The sequence below is a fragment of the Scyliorhinus canicula genome, chromosome 13 (genome assembly GCF_902713615.1).
Source record: "Scyliorhinus canicula chromosome 13, sScyCan1.1, whole genome shotgun sequence".
In the NCBI taxonomy this organism is placed as follows: domain Eukaryota; kingdom Metazoa; phylum Chordata; class Chondrichthyes; order Carcharhiniformes; family Scyliorhinidae; genus Scyliorhinus; species Scyliorhinus canicula.
This window is the reverse complement of record NC_052158.1, coordinates 76,772,471-76,794,411: the sequence shown is the minus strand read 5'-3', so window position 1 is coordinate 76,794,411 and position 21,941 is coordinate 76,772,471. Positions and strand designations below refer to the sequence as shown.

The window sequence follows — 21,941 nt, the reverse complement described above, 5'->3', positions numbered from 1 at the left end:
GAGGGAAATATCCAGATCTCGACGTCCCACGAGGTTTGAATCCTGTGAGACATAATGGCTGTGAGAAACTCTGGGATGCTCTGTCCGATTAATTAAAAATGTTAGGTAAATGCAAGCCAGTCTTTCTTTTGGACAACAGTGCCCCTTTAAACGAGAATGAAGGAACAGCTGCAGGAAGAAAAGGAAATAAAAAAGTAGATGCAGCTCTCCAGACAGACGACTTCGCCAACTCTCACTAAATTATGTAGTAAGAGGTTATATTCCAAAGACGAAACAGATTTATTTCTATTTAATGCTTAATGAATATTGAAAAAGCTTGTGGAAATAGAATGAATGAAGCTTGTGCTGGTAAGAATCTTCTCTGAGAGCAGATCTTATACCAGTGATACACACAGTGATGTCTGGAAGTCATTTCTTCTGCCAATTCTTTTCACTGGTTTGTCGTATGTTTGATGTATTTTTCTGAAATATTTTAGTGGGCTCCTGTGACAAGGACACTGTGACTGGCGGGGAGTTGGAGGGGGGGGTTCCTTAAAAAGGCTGACAGTGGTAGAAATAAAAAGACTTCAATAAGGCTATATTATTAAGTTTATCTCACCACCAGGTTTGTTAATTTCTAGTTCTTGTACCTCAGTTGGCTGAATAGCTGGTTTGTGATGCAGAGCAAGGCCAGCAGTGTGGGTTTAATTCCCGTACCGGCTGAGGTGATTCATGAAGGCCCTGCCTTCTCAACCTTGTCCCTCGCCCGAAGTGTGATGACCCTCAGGTTAAATCATCATCAGTCAGCTCTCCCCCTCAAAGGGCAAAACAACCTACAGGAATCTGGGACCACGGCCACTTTACTGTATTCACCATCTTTCCTCTGCACCCCTGTAGCAGACACACACACGCACTCCCTGCCAGTCATAAATGTTCATCATGAGCAAAATGCGTTAAAATACAGATCACAATTGAACAACTGGATCCCACTGCGTCCTCTAGAAATGCCAGCCAAGAATCTGCAGGAGGCTCTCGACCATCTGAATATATATAGTTACAAGCGGGATGAGAGGAATGTTCAGTGTCTTGAGCTCCATTACTCTCCATTAATCCATCACACCATAAGTGTAAATGTTTAACTCACTCACCGAAAAGGCCAATGGTTTACAATAAAGAGAGCCACATTTTCCTCCCTTTGTAAAGAAAAGCACTGTCTTTGGCACTGTGCCTTAAACCGTCTCGACATTCAACCTTAAACTCTGGATTTCTCACCCGAAACCTTTCCACCGTTTACTTCTCTTTTAGGATGCTGTTTAAAAACTATGGGCTGGATTCTCCGCAGCCCCGCACCGAAATCGCATTTGGCGCGGGGGTGGAGAATCAAATTTCACAACGAATTCTCCGGGCCCCGTAAATCTGCGCGTTCACAAAATTACGTGCGCATGCACGGACTTGAAACCGGAAGCGCGGGGGCCCATATACGCAGCTAAAGCTACGTGAATTACTCCAGGTCCCTGCCAGTCCCCTGAAGTGAGCCGACTGTTATTTATTTGAGGAAACTTAGAAGTGCAATGCCGTGTTTACGCTAGTGTGGGGACATAGCCCCAATTTGGGAGAACCCAGCCCTATCTTTTTGACCAAGCTTTAGGTGACCTTTTCTAATGTCTATTTCTTTGGCCTGGTGTTAATTTCTTTGTCCAATTATGCTCTAAAACACTTTGGAACAGTTTGCTTCATTAAAAGGCCCCTATGAATGTAAATGATTGTTGGCCTTCTAGATGGTCGAACCTGCGGGTTTGGTGAGTTATTGCAATGCACCTTGTACATTGTACACATTGCAGCCACTGTCTGTCAGTGATGTTGTGGTGGGTGGGGGCAGGAGTGTAGGTGCTGTGTGAATATTTAAAGTGGTGGTGTTGCTCACTGGCTGCTTTTATGGGGTGCTTTTCACAACCTCAGGACCCCCAAAAATTGCACAGGCACCAGATTGTTCTCCAAGTGTTTTCACTGTTGCAATATAGATACATGCAGCAGACACATTGAGCACAGCAAGATCCTACATCAGCAATTAAATACAATCATCAAATCATTGAGGGATAAATGCTGGCAAGGAAATTGGGAGCACTTCCAATGCCTCCATTTTAGAGACTGATCCTCACCTTAACCTGTCACCCTGAAAACCTGAATGGTCAGGATTCTCCGTTGCGAATTCGCCCCGAGACCGTTGCTAGCGAGAACGGAGAATCTTTGAGCGCCGTTTGTTATCAGCGGGATTTTCTAATCTCGTCCCTTGTCAGTGCGATTTCCCATTGAAGTAACCCTTTGGCAGCACGGTAGCATTGTGGATAGCACAATCGCTTCACAGCTCCAGGGTCCCAGGTTCGATTCCGGCTTGGGTCACTGTCTGTGCGGAGTCTGCACATCCTCCCCGTGTGTGCGTGGGTTTCCTCCGGGTGCTCCGGTTTCCTCCCACAGTCCAAAGATGTGCAGGTTAGGTGGATTGGCCATGCTAAATTGCCCGTAGTGTCCAAAATTGCCCTTAGTGTTGGGTGGGGTTACTAGGTTATGGGGATAGGGTGGAGTTGTGGACCTTGGGTAGGGTGCTCTTTCCAAGAGCCGGTGCAGACTCGATGGGCTGAATGGCCTCCTTCTGCACTGTAAATTCTATGAACCCCACGCCACCAGAAAACCCACAGGCGGTTGTGCGCTGCTGGCGGGATCAGAGAATTCTACCGCCAGCGAACGGCCGGAGAATTCCCGCCCATATTTCAGACAGTTCAGTCGAGCCTTGGTAATACACTGAAGTGCATGGAAGTGTTGATTTCTTGGCCTGTCTTCCTTCCTCAACCCACACCACCAAAACAAATTAATTGTCATTACTTTCAGTCCTGTTTCTTGGCTCAAATATGGCAGCTACAATTTCCAAAGCAGCAATAATTGCAAGATCTAACCCTCTCTATGCAAAGTGCTTAGGGATAGCTGAGAAATGCAATAAGCCTGCTTAATGCAGTCACACTCTGTACCCGTGTGTGCTATTTATAGGCAGGTGGTAGCCTATTTATTTTAAATAGGTTAATGCCTGTCTGAAAAACAGAACATCGGAGAGTAAGGCAAGAGGATTTGAAACATATTGGCCAGAATTCTTCGTTTGGGAGAGTAAGTGCTGACAACGGGACTGAATCGTGAGAGTTCTACGTTGACGAAAGTGGTGCCGGTCCCGGAATGATTCAGGACACGTTAATGGGCAAGCACTAACACAACATGGAACTAGTGCAATTCCAATGAACGCCGGCATCTGATTAGGTGTGGTTGGTAATGGCACTGGGGAGCCTGACAGGCTGCAGCTGCAGAAAGCACCCCACACCCACACACTCCTTCCAGCCAAGGTGATGCACCCCGAAAAGCAGCCCCGAGATCAGTGAATCATAGAATTTACAGTGCAGAAGAGGCCATTCGGCCCATCCAGTCTGCACCGGCTTTCGGTACGAGCATCCTAATTAAACCCACATCTTCACCTTATCCCTCTAATCTTTTGGACACTAAGGGGCAATTTATTATCATGGCAAATCCATCTAACCCGCACATTTGTAGATTTACAAATGTGGAGCTGGAGATGTTGTTGGATGGATGTTGAGGAGGAGAGTTGGGGCATCCTGTTCCCCAGGGTCGGAAGGAGGCTGCCACCTGACAATGTAAACTGGGCCTGGGCGTTGGTGACAGAGGCCATGAGCGCCGTGGGCCCCACCTCCAGGACCGTCAGCAGTGCAGGAAGGAGTTGCACAACCTCCTCAGGGTGGCTGGGTGAGTCACCCACCTCCGTGCCCCAGGCAGCGCACCTGTCCCACACCACCTTCGCCCCTCCCGCCCCCTCCACCACTCCCATGTGGCCCCCACCACATGGACCAGCAGGCAGTGCTGGGTGGGTGAGGGAGAACAAACCCCCAGGCCCGCCAGGGTATGCCACCTCCACCACCGTGCCCCTGGCATCAACCCCCATCCCATACACCTGTAGCCCCCCCACCCCCCTTAGAAGACGATCGAACCTGACCCGCTGGTAGTCCGCGCGCACCCCACCCTGCACCACGTGCCAACATCAATTCTACCTGGCATGGCTGGGTGCCCTACACACACAGGATACCAACCGCGGGCCCTTCGATGCCTCACGAATGTCGCACGCTGTGCATTGTCTGTCCCCCGCCAAGAGAAGGTGGTCCACAACTGCAGGAAGAAACAGAAGACGAGAGGGGGCCTGCCGGAACTGCGGCCCCCTCACGGTCGAAGAACAGAGGGTGTTGGACCTGGTTGGTGGGCCCAGACAGCGGGGAGTCGCCGAAGCAGAGGGGTTGGCATCAGGGAAGCAAGCAAATTTCCAAAGGATTGCCCTCTCCCTACAGCATGTGTGGCACCCCTCCACACCCCCACCATGCATCTTGTATTTTGCTTTGTAGGGTCACTCAGCGACAAGGCAGGGCCATCTGGCATCCCCCACCGCCGGCCACAACCCCAAGACTCATCTGGCGACGAGGTGGGACCTACTGGCTATGTGAGTCCCCAGCTGCAACCCCGTGACAGCCGAGAGGACACGACCTGGAATGACACCAACTTCCCGACACTGCTGTCTCCGGCAGCGAGCACGTTAATGAAGAGGCTCCTAGGGCACGCCAAACACATACTACACCAGGTGGAGGTAGGAACCCCCGAGGGGGCAGACGGTCATAGGGCGGCCCAATCCCAGGGACTAGCTGTCGTCCAGACAGGTCTGGGGTTCTGGAAAGGGCAGTCCCATCAATGCTGGAGATGCATTGGCCTGGAACTGGCTGAACTGAACCAGACACCGAAGGACCTGGCACGGTCCCTGAGCGACGTGGCACAGTTCCAGAGAGACATGGCTGCAGTCCCTGTGCTCCATGACTGCGGCACAGAGACATGGTCGATACGAGAGTTAGCCTCCAGGATTGTCAGCGCCAAGTGATCGTAGAGCTGCCGGTGCTCGCTCTGACCACATCCCCTTCCCAATGCATAGCTGATGTGTGGAGGTGATGGGGTCCTTGCCTGTGACTATGCGTGGAGGCGCCGGAACACCACAGCATCCCTGAAACCTCCCCCCCCCCAGGTGTCGTTAGCAAATTCGATGGTCAGCAGGCAGAACGGTGGCACCACACCACCTGTTGCACCCTGAAGACAGCCAGGTCCATCCAGGCTCGGTCGTTCCAGAGGATGGCCTCCAAAGGGAACCCAGGCCATAGGGCGGGAATCGCAGCAGGCCGCCTGGGGAACCACCTAGATGGAGCATTCAGGCACGTAAGGCCAGTAAGGTAGAAGTTGGCACGGGTGAAGCACATAAGTTAGTGATAGAGCCGAGGGCACAATACCTGTAAATAGCACAATAAAGACCTGCTCACCAATGTTCCGAAATGCTTTGGTCATCTGCCGGAAGGGTTTGAGGGATGGGCTATGCTGGCAGCAGAGGGTGTGCCGGTTTGGGAGGTTGGGGCCCACTGGTGTGGGGTGTGGGCTTTGGATGTGGGCACATGCCAAGGCCCCTAGGGCAGCCCCGGACACCACCCTTTTACCTGACCCATCGGCTCCCACTGGACAATTTGTATCCCCATGCCGGCCTGCAGTGTGGAATGCAAACACATTGCTGTCGAGGCACCGGAGCACCGTATTCCATACGGCGCCCAGCGGTGACCACGATTTTTGGCTGACGCAATTCTTCACCACATCATGTTTTGTGGCTCCGGCATCGCAGAACGGAGAATCCCACCCATTAAGACCAGGAAGGCGGGGAGTGAGCAATAGAGGGCACTTTTATCTGGGGTCAGGAAGAGCTCTCTTGCTCTATCCTTCTTCAGATTCCCATAAAGAATTTCAACAAAAAACTACCTTTTTGATGGAGGCCTGCAATGATTCATTGACAGACTGTGGTCATCACCACTGTTTGTATATTTCAAATATATGAGATGTAATATGGTAAGGCTCCTGTACTACAGGTCTGGGGGTAGATCCCTGCCTGCTGGCTCTGCCCAGTAGGCGGAGTATAAATGTGTGGGCTCTCCGAGCTGCAGCCATTTCGGCAGCAGCTGCAGGAGGCAACATATCTCTGCTTAAAGCCTTCGTCGTCCAGTACTTTCCTGGGGGGGGGGGGGGGGGGGGGGGGGAGAAACTACGACATCTTCTTCGCAGCCTTCAACACATCATCAATGAAGATGAACATCTTGCCAAGGTCATCCCCACATCCCAACTACTTGCCTTCAAACAACCGCGCAACCTCAAACAAACCATTGTTTGCAGCAAACTACCCAGCCTTCAGAACAGCGACCAAGACACCACACAACCCTGCCAGGGCAATCTCTGCAAGACATGCCAGATAATCGACATGGATACCGCCATTACACGTGGAAACACCACACACCAGGTACACGGCACATACTCGTGCGACTCGACCAATGTAGTCTACCGCATACGCTGCAAGAAAGGATGTCCTGAAGCGTGGTACATTGGCGAGACCATGCAGACACTGCAACAACGAATGAACGGGCATCGTGCGACAATCACCAGGCAGAAATGTTCCCTTCCAATCGGGGAACACTTCAGCAGTCAAGGGCATTCAGCCTCTGATCTCCGGGTAAGCGTTCTCCAAGGCGGTCTTCAGGACATGAGACAACGCAGAATAGCTGAGCAGAAACTTATAGCTAAGTTCCGCACGCATGAGTGCGGCCTCAACCGGGATCTTGGATTCATGTCGCATTACATTCACCACCCACCATCTGGCCTGGACTTGCAAAATCCTATCAACTGTCCTGCTTTGAGACAATTCACACCTCTTTAACCTGGGATTACCCCCTATCTCTGGATCTGTAATGATTTGATTACCCGCAAATGCTCACATTCCAAGCATTGTCTGGCATCTCTGACTTTGTCTATATAAATGTTTCTGGAACATACCTCTCCATTCACCTGAGGAAGGAGCAGTGATCCGAAAGCTCGTGTTTGAAACAAACCTGTTGGACTTTAACCTGGTGTTGTAAGACTTCTTACTGTAATAAAGCCTCGATTACTCTCTACTCTCATCTCATGGTAATTGATAGTGCATCAATTTATTAAGCAGAGATGTTACAATGATGGACTTCCGCATCAAGCCAGATTGCCTGCAGCTGCACCCTCAAGCAGACAATGCCACGTTGCCTTCGCCCACTGGCTAGCTTGACTTGAAGCCTACATCGGTTCTGCGAAGGAACAACCCACAGAAGCACAGAAACTCTAGATCCTGTAGACACGGATGAGCGCCGATATCTTTTCCCTCATCCGGGACGCGCCCACCTACGCTGAGGCCATGGCGCTTCTGAAAGAGAACTACACCCAGCAGACCAACAAACTCTATGCCAGGCACCTGTCCACGTGGCGTCAACTCCTCGGTGAGTCTGTGGAAGATTTCTGGCATGCTCTGCATGCCCTGGCGAAGGACTGCGATTGCCAGGCCGTTTCGGCCGTTGAACATTCCAAACTCCTAATTAGTGACGCTTTCGTTACGGGCATAGGGTCGGCGTACATCGGCCAGCGCCTCTTAGAAGGGGCTACCCTCGACCTTGCAGTGACTAAGAAACTCGCGATGTCATTAATGGTCGCCTCCCGTAATGTACAAGCGTACGCCCCCGACCGCACGGCGCCCCCCTCCTGGACATCATGGACCCTACCAGCGAACACCCCATCGTGGACCCCACCAGCGACCCCCACCAGCCATCCCAAGCCTGCGCCGCGTGGCAGCCAGCCAACCCCGGGGGGCCCAGTGCTACTTTTGCGGACAGACAAAGCACCCTGGCAGCGCTGCCCAGCGCGGAGCGCACTCTGCAAGGCCTGCGGGAAGAAAGGACATTTTGCTGCAGTGTGCCAGGCTCGGTCGATCGCCACTGTAACCAGGCCCACTGTTCCTGCACCCCCCACGTGCGGCCCGTGGACGCCGCCATCTTCCTTGCCTCAGGACACGTGCGGCCTGTGGGCGCCGTGATCATCCCCCCATCAGGCCTCGTGGGTGCCGCCATCTTTAATGCCACCCGCCACGTGCGCCCCATGGGCGCCGCCATATGCCTCGCCTCAGGACCCCTGCTCGTTGGGCACCTCATTGGGCTGCTCATTGCCCGCAACCACTGCCGACCAGCCCGGGGCCTTCCAACACCAGCTATAGCTCGCCTCCATCACGGTCGACCAGTCCCGGCCGCACAACCTTGCAACCGCGTCGACGGCGGTAAAGGTCGATGAGCACAAGACATCCAGCCTTCTTGACTCCGAGAGCACAGAGAACTTCATCCACCCTGATATGGTAAGGCGCTGCTCCCTCGCGGTACACTCCATTACCCAACAAATCTCCCTGGCCTCCGGATACTACTCCGTGGAAATCCGGGGGTACTGCACCACCATCCTCACAATCGAGGGCGTAGAGTTCAGCGACTTCTGGCTCTCCGTCCTCCCCAACCTCTGCGCTGCCTTGTTACTCGGCCTGGACTTCCAGTGCAACCTCCAACATCCAACCCTGAAATTCGGCAGGCCCCTATCACCCTTTACTGTATGCAGCCTCACAACCCTTAAGGTCGATCTGGCTTCTCTGTTTGCAAACCTCACCCCGGATTGCAAACGCGTCGCCATCAGGAGCAGACGGTACTGTGCTCAGGACAGGACCTTCATCAGGTCTGAGGTCCAGCGGCTGCTGAGGGAAGGCATCATCGAGGTCAGCAACAGCCCCTGGAGAGCCCAAGTGGTAGTTGTGAAAACTGGGGAGAAACACAGGATGGCCGTTGACTACAGTCAGACCATCGGTACAAGCAGCTCAACACGTACCCCTTCCCACGCATATCTCTTATGGTCAATCAGATTGCACAGTACCGGGTCTTCTCGACAATGCACCTGAAATATGACTACCACCAGCTCCCCATCCACAAGGTGGACCGCCCATACACTCCGTTTGAAGCGGACGGCCGCCTTTACCACTTCCTAGGGTTCGCTTCGGCGTCCCTAATGGGGCCTCGGCCTTCCAACGGGAGATGGACCGCCTGGTTAACCGGTACGGACTGCGGGCCACCTTCCCGTACCTGGATAACGTCACCATCTGCAGCCACAACCAGCAGGACCATGACGCTAACCTTTCCAAATTCCTCCACACCGCCAAACTCCTGAACCTTACGTACCAGGAGAAGTGCGTGTTCAGCACCAACTGCTTAGCCATCCTTGGCTATGTGGTGCAAAATGGAGTTCTAGGGCCCGACCCCGATCGCATGCACCCCTTCATGGAACTCCTCCTCTCCCACTGCTCAAAGGCCCTCAAACGATGCCTGGGGTTCTTCTCATACTACGCCCAGTGGGTCCCCAGCTATGCGGACAAGGCCCACCCACTCATTCACTCCACCGTTTTCCCACTGACGACCGAGGCTCACCAGGCCTTCAACCGTATCAATGCCGACATCGCCAAGTCCGTGATACACACGGTCGACGAGCCGCTATCCTTCCAAGTCAAGAGCGATGCATCAGATGTCGCTCTGGCCGCCACCCTCAACCAGGCAGGCAGACCCATGGCATTCTTTTCACGCACCCTCCATGCCTCCGAAATTCGGCACTCCTCCGTCGAGAAGGAGGCCCAAGCCATCGTAGAAGCTGTGCGGCATTGGAGGCATTACCTGGCTGGCAGAAGAGTCACTCTCCTCACTGACCAATGGTCGGTTGCCTTCATGTTCAATAACACACAGCAGGGCAAGATCAAAAATGATAAAATCTTGAGGTGGAGGATCGAGCTCTCCACCTACAATTACGAGATTTTGTATCACCCTGGAAAGCTCAACGATGCCCTATCCCGAGGTACATGTGCCAGCGCACAAGTGAACTCCGGGCCCTACACGACGCTGTCTGTCACCCAGGGGTCGCCAAGTTCTTTCACTTCATAGAGGCTCTCAATCTGCCCTACTCCATTGAGGAGGTCAGGGCTATCACCAGAGACTGCCAGGTCTGCGCGGAGTGCAAACCGCACTTCTACTGGCCAGACCGAGCGCACCTGGTGAAGGCCACCCGCCCCTTTGAATGCCTCAGTGTGGATTTCAAAGGGCTCCTCCCCTCCACCGACCGAAACACGTACTTCCTTAACGTGGTCGATGAATACTCCAGATTCCCCTTCGCTGTCCCATGCCCCGATATGACGTTTGCAACAGTCATCAAAGCACTCAACACAATCTTCGCCCTGTTCGGTTTCCCCGCTTACATCCACAGCGACCGGGGATCCTCCTTTATGAGTGATGAGCTGCGTCAGTACCTACTCAGCAAGGGCATTGCCTCAAGCAAGACGACGAGCTACAATCCCCGGGGAAATGGGCAGGTGGAGAGGGAGAACAGGAAGCCCGTCCCGCTGGCCCTATGGTCCAAAAATCTCCGGGTCTCCCGCTGGCAGGAGGTCCTCCCCGATGCCCTTCTCTCCATCCGATCGCTACTTTGCACTGCAACTAATGCAACCCCCCATGAACGTCTCTTTGACTTCCCCAGGAAGTCCACCTCCAGGGTTTTGTTCCCAACATTGGCAGCTTCAGGATCCGCTCTCCTCCGTAAGCACGTGCGGCTACACTAGGCGGACCCGTTGGTTGAGAGGGTATACCTACTCCATGCAAACCCGCAGTACACCTGGCGTACCCCGACGGCCGCCAAGACACAGTCTCCTTTAGGGACTTGCACCAGCTGGTTCACCCCACCCCCATCTGCCCTGGCGCCATCCATCCTCCCCCCAGCACCTTACCTCACCACAGCCCCACTGCAGGACTGTCCGTCCTCTCCTTGGTCCCACCCGGTGATGAAGATGAGGTCGACACGCTCCCGGAGTCACCGGCGACTGAACCGGCGCCTGCATCGCCACCGGGACTGCGGCGCTCACAACAAAGGATCAAGGCACCCGACCGGCTGAATTTGTGAACTTTCCCCAAAATGTACACTTTAAAATGCTCACATACATGTAGCTAATTTTTCCACCACGCCCGCTGGACTCTTTTTTAACAGGGGGTGAATGTGGTAGTCACCACTGTTTGTATATATCACGTACATGAGATGTCATACGGTAAGGCTCGTGTACTACAGGTACGGGGGTAGATCCCTGCCTGCTGGCTCTGCCCAGTAGGCGGAATATGAATGTGTGGGCTCACCGAGCTGCAGCCATTTTGGCAGCAGCTGCAGGAGGCTACACATCCCTGCTTAATAAAGCCTCGATTACTCTGTACTCTCGTCTCGCCGTATTTGACAGTGCATCACAGACTTCCCATTAGGCTGCACGTAGGCCTCGTTTTTCTGAATTTAGCCATGTTGCAGCATGAAGTGCATCGAACTTGAAGAAAACAGTTCCTGGAAAAAACTGTCAATCATTGTTCCCTCGACAGGATGGAATAAATTAGTCCCATGACTTGTCGGAAGTTGGCACGTTGCAGGGTAGAGGTCAGATGCACAATACTTAGCCTCCGAGAAAATCCATCTGTATATTGTCTTATCTTCAAATAAGGAACCCATCCTTGCGCATGGTTGGTACATTTATATAGAACAGGAGAAGCCAGTTTCCTCAGGACAAAGCAAAATTGTTGATGGGGCTTCAAATGGACTTTTAACTCCACATCTGTAGCAGCAGGAACTATTTTTGGACAGCTATTTTTTTTGCCAACACCAGTGTCTTGTTGTGTGGTGAGGGTTTAGATGGGTTTTGACGATTGTCTACTTATCCAAAAGTAAGCTGCTCGAGTCCATAGTCTTTAACCAGAATTGTATATTTACAGAAAGTATTTGCACATTTATACTTCCACACGGGGTAAGAGATTCTGCGCTCTTTGAGGCCTGTCTTTCTTCTCAGTCATATGATCTGATATCATTGCATCACCATCATTTATTCCTCTGATGTCGACCCTTTACAACCAATCTGGTGGACAGTGAGCTTCCTACCACACTGGAGGCTTGAGCTTCTCCTTAGTGCTTGAACAGTAGGCACAGTGTCATCGATTTTCCAGACCCATATATCTGCAACCTGCCTGATGCAAAGTTGTTTCCAGTGTCACACAAAACAAATGTACTTTACAAAGAACAAAAACAAACGAGGTCCAACACAATCAACAGAAAATCGGATTTGTAACCCCACACAGAATTTAGCAATCACACTTCAGAAATAAAGAGGCAACCTGACCAATAACTGACAAGAGCACTAATTTCAAGAATGAGAAATCGATTCACCTTGTAACCATTAAGATATCCCTAAAGGCTGGCAGTGTCAGGGTGCCAGTGCCAGGGTGGCACCAGCAGTGCCAGGGTGCCACCCTGCCCAGAAGGTAAGCACCCGGGGGCCTCTGATCTCCTGGGAGACCCCCACAAGCATTGTTCGAAAGAGACAAAGGTGCCTTGGTAGATCCAGTGAGTGCATATTAGAGTGAGACTAGCTGTCTCGCTCTATTATGCAGATTTGCCAGATAGTGAACCCGCCCACAATGGGCGGGATTCAGGTCACGACATCTCATAATATTGCTGGAGATCTCGCGAGGCACAGCAAGCCAGGTAGATCCCGGAAGAGGGATCCTTCATCATTTACCAACCGTGCAACGCGGCCAGTCATTCACGTCCCTCGTGATTACAGTGTACAACACGATAGGTATTATAAGATAGTCAACTCTAACATACAAGGTGCAGTCAATAGGAAATAATAAAAATGCAATTTGAAGTATACCATGCTTTTCATCTGAGGAATTGAGAAGAACTAGCATGTGAAAGAAAAGAAAATTGTTGAAAGATTTTTAATGGCTTGTACATAGAAACTATGACGCCGGTATTATTCATGCACTTTGCTTCTTCCTTGATATTAGGACCTCCGACAGCACCAGAAAATCCCATATCTACAACAAATGAGACCTCTATCACCCTGGAATGGAGCCCTCCCAGGGACAGCGGTGGCAGGAATGACATTACGTACGACGTTCACTGCAAGAAGTGTGCGGGGGACCCCAGGGAATGCAGCCTCTGTGGGAGTGTTCTTCATTTCATCCCCCGTCAGTTTGGATTGACATACACAAAAGTACTTGTTACCAATCTGCTGCCACATACTAATTATACCTTCGACCTTGAGGCTTTAAATGGCGTATCTGAGCTGAGCCCCAGTCCGAACCAGTATATCTCCATCAATGTCACGACAAGCCAGGCAGGTAAGCAAATATCTACTCAGTTGCCTAATGTGACACTTGGAATCAGGTTGCCACGGACAGCAACCCATTAATTGCAGGAGTGTGTTGCTTTGAAATGTGCCATTTCTAGGAAAGGACTTTTGTAAGGGGTCATTAATTATAGAAAGTAAAAAGCTAGCTCCTTTTTTATTAAAGAAAACAACTTGGGCATTTCCTGTCAAAACAATCAAGTATGGTGATCAATATTCAGTTATATTGCACAACAGGATCATAAATGTTAGGCTAAAATTTTATTTCGTGTTTAAGCCAGTGTTATGGAAAAACTCAGGCGATCATTCCATCCAGCCCCACTTTCCTTTTCTTCTTTCCTCCCTCAAATTTGCGTAACTTAATACAGAACTTTGTACCTGAAGAGTTTTAAGCTCTTAAGTCAGGTCACAATTTCCATTTATTTTAGCTCCTGTGAACCTATACCATGAGTTTCAGAAAGCTATGGGAAGCATTCCCGACAATGTCATTCCTAGTTTATTGCTCGTGATCCCACAAAATTCCACTTTTCATTATTATTATTATTAAGAATAAGGCTGATTTTCTCCTCCATTATTTAGAAGCAGTGAAACTTCAACTTAGATATTTGGTACAATGGAGAGCCTCTTTGCCATGGTGAAAATCCCCACAATGGCTGAAAAATCAAAGTCCTAGCCTCAAACACAACATTCCCATCTTTGCAGAGGAGGGGCAGCTGGACAGTTCTTTGACAGCTAGATAGTTCCAGTGAGCTCTTAAAAGTAAAAAGTGCAAAATTATGTTCAATTTTAACAATGCCAAAGAATGCTTTACCTCTCCCTAAGATGTCCCGGGACCCTATCCATAGCGATGCATTAGATCTCCAAAGAGGTTCCTGAACAAATCCACTAGGTTCAGACCTCCTCTGACCTGGTCATATCTACGCACTCCAAGTTTCAGGCTCCTAGCCTATCAAAGTCCTACTTCAGCGGAGGTAGCTGATGATTTAAATGGCCAGCTGCGTCCAGAAATCACGGATGCGTGAATTATGGCCCGTCTCCAGTCCCACAAAATCTGGGCCTCAGTGTGGATTAAAAACGAAACTCATTAAGCCTGTTTTATGATTAAGAGTAACCTGATCCTGTCGTCCTCTCAATATACTAATAGCAAAAGCACTGATAGTGAACAACAATAACAGATGTCTCCACTGTAATCTTACTCCCTCTCTGGAGATGCATGTATTTGGATTGTAAGTTGAGTCTAAGGCAGCCAACAGAGTCCATTATTAACGATTTCATGCATTGCATTCTATTCACTATGAAAATCAAGATCGACTTGACATTTTGTGAACTTGTGCCAAAGGGATTAGTCAGTACATACTTGAGCAATCAGAGACGAGTGATTGCGCTGCTAATGATCCACAACTCTAATCACTTTGCACAGTTGTAATTGCTAGTCTTGCAGAGCTATTCATTTGCAGATGCACTTGTGTGCTGTAAGAGAGATGGAAAAATGAAGTGGTTGCTGCAGGATTGAAGATAATGTAAAACCATATGGGCAGTTTTCTTTCAGCTACAGTGCTTTTAGGCTGTTAATTTGGAGGCTTGAGTTCCCAAAACATTCCCAGCTGTACTTCGAAGGAGGAAGTGCATCAGTCTTGGCTGGGCTTCCCATGGGAAAGATAATTACATGGAGGAATTAATGTAAGGTCATTCCTGTTTCCAGTGGACTCATCTCGGCCTTGGAGTTATCCCCAAATTTAACTCGCCTACAGCTTGATCAAGCTCAAATGTGCAGAAGGAGAGCAAGCAGAAAATATTCACCGAGAATACATCTCTGTGAAGAAAATGAGTGATAATTGTTAAAGCGCTTTAAGCCCAAAATTAAAGAACAACTGATAACCAGTGTCTAAATCGCAGTTCAATTTCTTTTCAAACCACATATTTTTTGGACTCTACCTTGCTGAGGTTTCAAAGGCTTGGTGTAAAATGTGACATTTGTTGGCTTCCTGGATAGTTGAGGTGATTAAGACTGGAGATGCTCTCGGTTCAATTTGTGACTTATGCTAAATTGACTAACCCCAGCTCGAGTGGCGATTGGAGCTCTATACTCTCAAACCATTGATCAGGGGAGGTTTTATAAGGCCACAAAGGAGTCCACCGCAAGTCATTCAAAGAGACTTAGTTTATTTGCAGTTACTATTATATACATCACAGGGTAGATCCCAACTGGACCTGTCTTGATAGTGCCTAACTGGCCGGATTTATGTACCCTACAACTGTGCATTGTTGAGAGGTCCCCCTCCCCCTTAACCGTGGAGCTCAAATTCTGCAAGGTCCTCGGTGAAGTTAATTATTCCATCCCGTAAGGTGATGCTTTTTAAACTTTTTTGCTAATGACCGATTTTTACCAACCGGCTGTCCTTCGGGAACCACACTAGCTGTGGTGAATCAGAATCCTAGTAATTCACACTGTGTTATATTGTATGTGTTGTGTCTTTGTAAGCTCGGTATACGAGCAGTTACGTGGCTCTGCCCATAGGGGGAGATGAGGAGTTTGTACTGGGCTCCACCCTTGGCTCCGCCCATGGTTCCGCCCATGGCTCCTCCCACTAACTGGAAGTATAAAGATCTGCAGTTGTGAGCCTGCTGCCAGCTCATCTCATCGCAGGCAGGCTCAGTTGTAAGACTATTAAAACCACTGTTCACTTCCAACCACGTGTCTTGTGAATTGATGGTCACATCAATTTAATAGTCTTAGGAAACTTAAAGAAAACGTCTATGGAATCAGCCCTCAAACCTGATCGACTAGAACTCGACCCGCAGGCTGCAGAGGCGAAAAAAATCTTTCAACACTGGCTCAGATGTTTCAAGGCCTACCTGGCTGAATCAAGCACATCAGAAACTACCGAGGAGCAGAAACTAAGTCTACTGCACGCAAGGGTGAGCCACCGTATCTCTACTCAACTTAACAGTATTACCTCGTATATGGAGGTACTAGCCATGCTAGATCAAATGTACGTGAGGCCCATAAACGAGGTCTACGCGCGCCACATTTTTACGACCCACCCCCAGCGCTCCGCGGAGTCGTTGGATGAATTCCTGCGGGATTTAAAAGCCTTAGCTCGGGACTGTAATTACCAAGCTGTAACAGCCGCCCAGCATATGGAGCTCGCTGTCAGAGATGTGTACGTGGCAGGGCTCAGGTCAAACTATGTGCGCCAGCGATTGCTTGAAATAGGGGCCCAGAACTTGGAGGACACTGTAGAATTGGCTACTACCATGAAGGTCTCGTTCCGCAGCCTCACCTCGTTCCCCGCGGACCAACGGACCCCATCCTGGGCCCCCGACCAGCGACTGCCCCAGAACAGCGCCGCGCGGCCACCCACCCACTACGCAGCCCCAGTGTGCCATTTTTGCGGATAGCCCCAGCATCCACGGCAGTACTGCCCGGCCCGTAACGCGACCTACAGCAGCTGCGGTCGCAAAGAACACTATGCCCGGGTCTGCCTGGCGAAGAAATCCCCCTCTCCAAACTCTCCCACAGCCCAGAGCACTCGTTTCCAAAACTCACAGGCCCGCAGGCCCCGAAATGCTGCGGCCAGTACTCCGACTCCGCCCCCACCCGACACGTGCGACTCATGGGGGCCGCCATTTTGGCAACCTCCCTCCACGCAGCCGGCCACGTGCGACTCATGGGGCCGCCATCTTGGGCGCCATCTTCCTCACCGCCCGCCACGTGCGATCCACGGGGGCGGCCATTCTGGGATCCATCTCCTTCAAACTTTGAAACTCACCTCGAAGACTACGAACTCAGAGGGCAGTCATGACGGGGCAACTCCAGCACAGCTGATCGAGCCGCCGACTACCCACAACTCAGCACGGTCACGTTGGACCAGTCGCGTCCGAAACACCTCCGCAACTCAATGATGACCGTTAAAATCAACGGGTACAGGACACCGTGCCTCTTTGACTCCGGGAGCACCGAGAGCTTCGTACACCCAGATCTGGTAAGACGCTGTTCGCTCCCTATCTTCCCTGCACGGCAAACTATCTCCATCGCTTCGGGCTCACACTCTGTTCACCTCCAAGAGCGCACCGCCGCGACCCGAACGATCCAGGGCACTAGCTACTCGAACTTCCAGCTATACGTACTCCCCGAACTCTGCGCCCCACTCTTACTGGGACTCGACTTCCAGTGCAACCTCAAAAGCCTCACACTCAGCTTCGGCGGGCCCTTGCCCCCACTCACTATCTGCAGCCTCGCTACGCTAAAAATCGACCCCCCTCCACTCTTTGCCAATCTCATGCCGGACTGCAAACCCATAGCCACTCGCAGCAGGCGATACAGCCTGCAGGACAGGGTGTTTATCTGAACCGAAGTCCATAGGCTCCTACGTGAGGGGATCATAGAGGCCAGTAATAGACCCTGGAGAGCTCAGGTAGTGGTCGTCAAGACCGGGGAAAAATTTCGAATGATAGTGGACTATAGCCAAACCATTAATCGGTTCACGCTCCTCGATGTGTACCCCCTCCCCAGGATTGCAGACATGGTGAATCAGATCGCCCATTATAAAGTCTTCTCCACGGTGGATCTGAAGTCTGCATACCACCAGCTCCCAATCCGCCCGGAGGACCGCCACTACACGGTGTTCGAGGCCGTTGGCCGCCTCTTCCACTTCCTCCCGGTTCCCTTTCGCGTCACGAATGGGGTCTCGGTGTTCCAACGAGCAATGGACCGAATGGTGGAATAGTACGGGCTGCGGGCCACGTTTCCGTACTTGGACAACGTCACCATCTGCGGCCATGATCAGCAGGACCACGACGCTAACCTCCATCGATTTCTCCAGACTGCCCAGAAACTCAACCTCACGTATAACACGGAGAAATGAGTTTTTCGCACGACCAGGCTAGCCATCCTCGGCTATGTCATGGAAAACGGAGTCCTGGGCCCCGACCTGGACCGTATGCGCCCCCTCTTACAACTCCCTCTCCCTCATTGTCCCAAGGCCCTCAAAAGGTGCCTGGGGTTTTTCTTGTATTATGCCCAGTGGGTCCCTCAGTATGAGGACAAAGCCCGCCCACTATTTAAGGCCACACTCTTTCCTGTATCAGATGAGGCTCGCCAGGCCTTCACCTGCATCAATGAGGACATCGCCAAAGCGGCCATGCGGGCAGTGGATGAATCCGTCCCTTTCCAGGTAGAGAGCGATGCCTCAGAGGTCGCTCTCGCAGCCGCTCTAAATCAGGCAGGGAGACCAGTCGCCTTTTTCTCCTGAACCCTCTCCGCTTCGGAACTTCTACACTCCTCAGTCGAAAAGGAAGCACAAGCCATCGTGGAAGCTATACGACACTGGAGGCACTACCTCACAGGTAGGAGGTTCACCCTCATCACCGACCAAAGATCGGTTGCCTTTATGTTTGACAACTCACAAAGGGGCAAAATTAATAACGATATGATCCTACGGTGAAGAATCGAACTCTCCACCTACAAGTACAATATCATGTACCGACCGGGGAAGCTCAACGAGCCCCCAGATGCCGTGTCCCGCGGCACGTGCACCAGCGCGCAAGATGACTGCCTGAACGCTATCCACAATGGCCTCTGCCACCCGGGGGTCACCCGGCTCGCCCACTACGTCAAAGCCCAAAATCTGCCTTTCTCCACCGAGGAGGTAAAAACCATCACCAGGGATTGCCCGATCTGTACGGAGTGCAAACCGCACTTCTATAGACCAGACAGGGCCCACCTGGTAAAGGCCTCCCGGCCCTTGGAACGCCTGAGCATCGATTTTAAAGGGCCACTCCCCTCGACCAATTGGAATGTGTACTTCTTAAACGTCATAGACGGGTTCTCCCGCTTCCCCTTTGCTATCCCGTGCCCCGATATGACCTCCCACACAGTCATTAGAGCACTGCACAGTATCTTCACCCTGTTTGGTTTCCCCAACTATGTACATAGCGACCGGGGTTCGTCCTTTATGAGCGACGAACTGCGTCAGTACCTGCTCGACAAGGGCACTGCCTTGAGCAGGACTACCAGCTACAACCCCAGGGGGAACGGGAAGGTGGAGAGGGAACGCGACGGTCTAGAAGACCGTCCCACTGACCCTCCAGTCCAGGAAGCTCCCGACCTCCCATTGGCAGGAGGTCCTCCCCGACGCGCTCCATGCAATTAGGTCCCTCTGATGTACAGCCACCAATCAGACCCCTCACAAGCGGCTATTTGTTTTTTCCAGGGGCACTACCACGGGGGTTTCTCTCCCAGCATGGTTGAAGACACCGGGCCCGGTTCTCCTCCGGAAGCACGTCCGGACCCACAAAACTGACCCACGCGTGGAGAGAGTGCTCCTACTCCACTCGAACCCAACAATTCACGTTCATCGAGTACCCTGACGGCTGTCAGGGCACTGTTTCCCTCCGGGACCTGGCGCCTGCAGGATCCAACTCCGACACTACTACCGCCGAGGTGCCCCTCACACTACACCCCACCCAACCCCCCACACCCGGCGCCCCCACGCCTGCAGGTTCGCTGCCCGTGCTCCGCGCCCCCGCGGCTATGGGTTTCCGGTGCTCCCCGTCACCAGTCGAACCGGTCGGGTGTGAAACTCGGACCGAATCACCCCCGGAGACCGCTATGGTGCCCTCGCCGACCGCCACCACCCAGCCACCAGAAGAGGCTGCAACCCCGGTGCTTCGTAGATCTCAGAGGACGACTCGAACGCCGGACCGACTCAATTTGTAGACCCATCAACACAATTGAACTTGGTTTTTTTTTACAGGGGGTGAATGTGGTGAATCACAATCCTAGTAATTCACACTGTGTTATATCGTATGTGTTGTGTCTTTGTAAGCTCGGTATACGAGCAGTTGCCCGGCTCTGCCCATAGGGGGAGATGAGGAGTTTGTACTGGGCTCCACCCTTGGCTCCGCCCATGGTTCCGCCCATGGCTCCTCCCACTAACTGGAAGTATAAATATCTGCAGTTGTGAGCCTGCTGCCAGTTCATCTCATCGCAGGCAGGCTCAGTTGTAAGACTATTAAAACCACTGTTCACTTCCAACCATGTGTCTTGTGAATTGATGGTCACATCACTAGCTGACCATGCTTAGTCTTCAAATGCCTTTGAAGTTATGAGGATTTTAAACTTTCATTTGCAAGTACATCCCTGCATATAACACACATGGGCTTGCATTGGCACAATTAATAAAGCCATGCCTTAAAGAAAATCATCTTTATACTGCTTTGTTCCTGATTTCAGCTTCTTGTTAATGGGCTGTTCACCAGAGGTCCTGGAACTTACCACCACTGCTTTGTCCTGCTGTGGATTCTCCTCAGCTTCTCTCTCCAGCAGACTGTTGTGAAATCCTGGCCTGTTTGTGTCTCTGGCCCTCTCGTCCTTATTATGAAACGATCGATTTTAAATTCTTTCGTCCTGTTCCTTGCTGGCTGCTAACAAAATGGAGGAGTCTCTCTTTAGCCCAAGGCACGTGACGTCAGTGTTCGGGCGCACATGACCTGCTCTCTGCCACTGCTCCAGGCAGGAAGACAGCATTGATTTTAAAATAAGATCTGCTCCTGGGTCAGCACGCTGAAGTCAGGAGGAGGTGGTCTTCCCAGCTGGGCTGCGGGCCTGTGCACTGCTGAATCAAACAAAGTGTAAGTCCACTGAGAGGGCTACTGCTCTCTTTAAAATCGACCCTGCTGATTTGAGATGCTATTCTAGAGCCTGACACTCGGTGACGGAATCGCACTGAAGCACTGGATCCTACTCAGAATCTACCCTGCCCACTGACCCCGAATCAGGAAAATGAGTTGGGACGGTGGTTGGATTTTCCTGAAGGAAAACCGTACTTGTATTTCCCAATTCAGACAATGCGAAGTGGAATCCTCAGCTGCTCTCAGTTAAATCTGCCTGCAAGCTTTTGGAGGCATTTATCTCTCAAAGGTGGGGGAGTTGAAGGCTACTACTAAAAATGGGGGAATTCATTAAAAAAAAAATTTAGAGTACCCAATTCAGTTTTCCAATTAAGGGGCAATTTAGCGTGGCCAATCCACCTACCCTGCACATCTTTGGGTTGTGGGGGCGAAACCCACGCCAACACGGGGGGAATGTGCAAACTCCACACGGAGAGTGGCCCAGAGCCGGGTCTGAACCTGGGACCTCAGCGCCGTGAGGCAGAAATGCTAACCATAGCACCACAGTGCTGTCCTAAAATGGGGGAATTCATAACAGGGAACAAAAGAAATGGCTGAGGAATTAAATTCGTACTTTGCTTATGTCTTTACAAAGGAAGATATGAACAGATATGATGAAGATATGAACCGGAAGTTCTGAGAAACACAAGTTTCAGTGAGGAGCTGAATGAAATTAGTATTAATAAAGAAATGATTTTGGGATTGAAGGGGGATAAATCTCCAGAGCCTGATAATCTTCATCCCAGAGTAATTAAAGAAGTGGCTATACTCGAGAAAGATTCAGAGCGATCTTCGCAGCTCTAACTGGAACTTCCCAATTCGGTATCAATTTGTGTTCAATCCTGGCCACTTCTATCCCACAGAAATGTTTACACCACCTGTGGCCTGAGGTAGAGAAGATTATCTTAGTTATCTGAACTGAGTGGGTTTGAATTGAACCCAGCTGCCAGGGATGAAAGGTCAAGGGTCAATGCATCTCTTCCCAGTTATTGAGATCGCTATTTATTAACGGCACTGCTAAGTTTAAACGAATGTCCTCCAAAATACTGAGATCCTTCAGCAGGGGCAGCCTTCAGACTGCGGGATG

The 21,941-nt window shown here is 51.1% G+C and overlaps 1 protein-coding gene across 3 annotated transcripts in view; it reads left to right on the top strand.

The window, feature by feature from the left end:
* Positions 1-21,941, top strand: part of epha4b (eph receptor A4b) — a 480,535-nt gene that overhangs the window by 282,995 nt on the left and 175,599 nt on the right. For all 3 annotated transcript variants that reach the window (XM_038815297.1, XM_038815298.1, XM_038815299.1), the window contains one exon: positions 12,837-13,172. In XM_038815297.1, the coding sequence (XP_038671225.1) occupies positions 12,837-13,172 (336 nt within the window). The remainder of the gene's footprint in view (positions 1-12,836; positions 13,173-21,941) is intronic.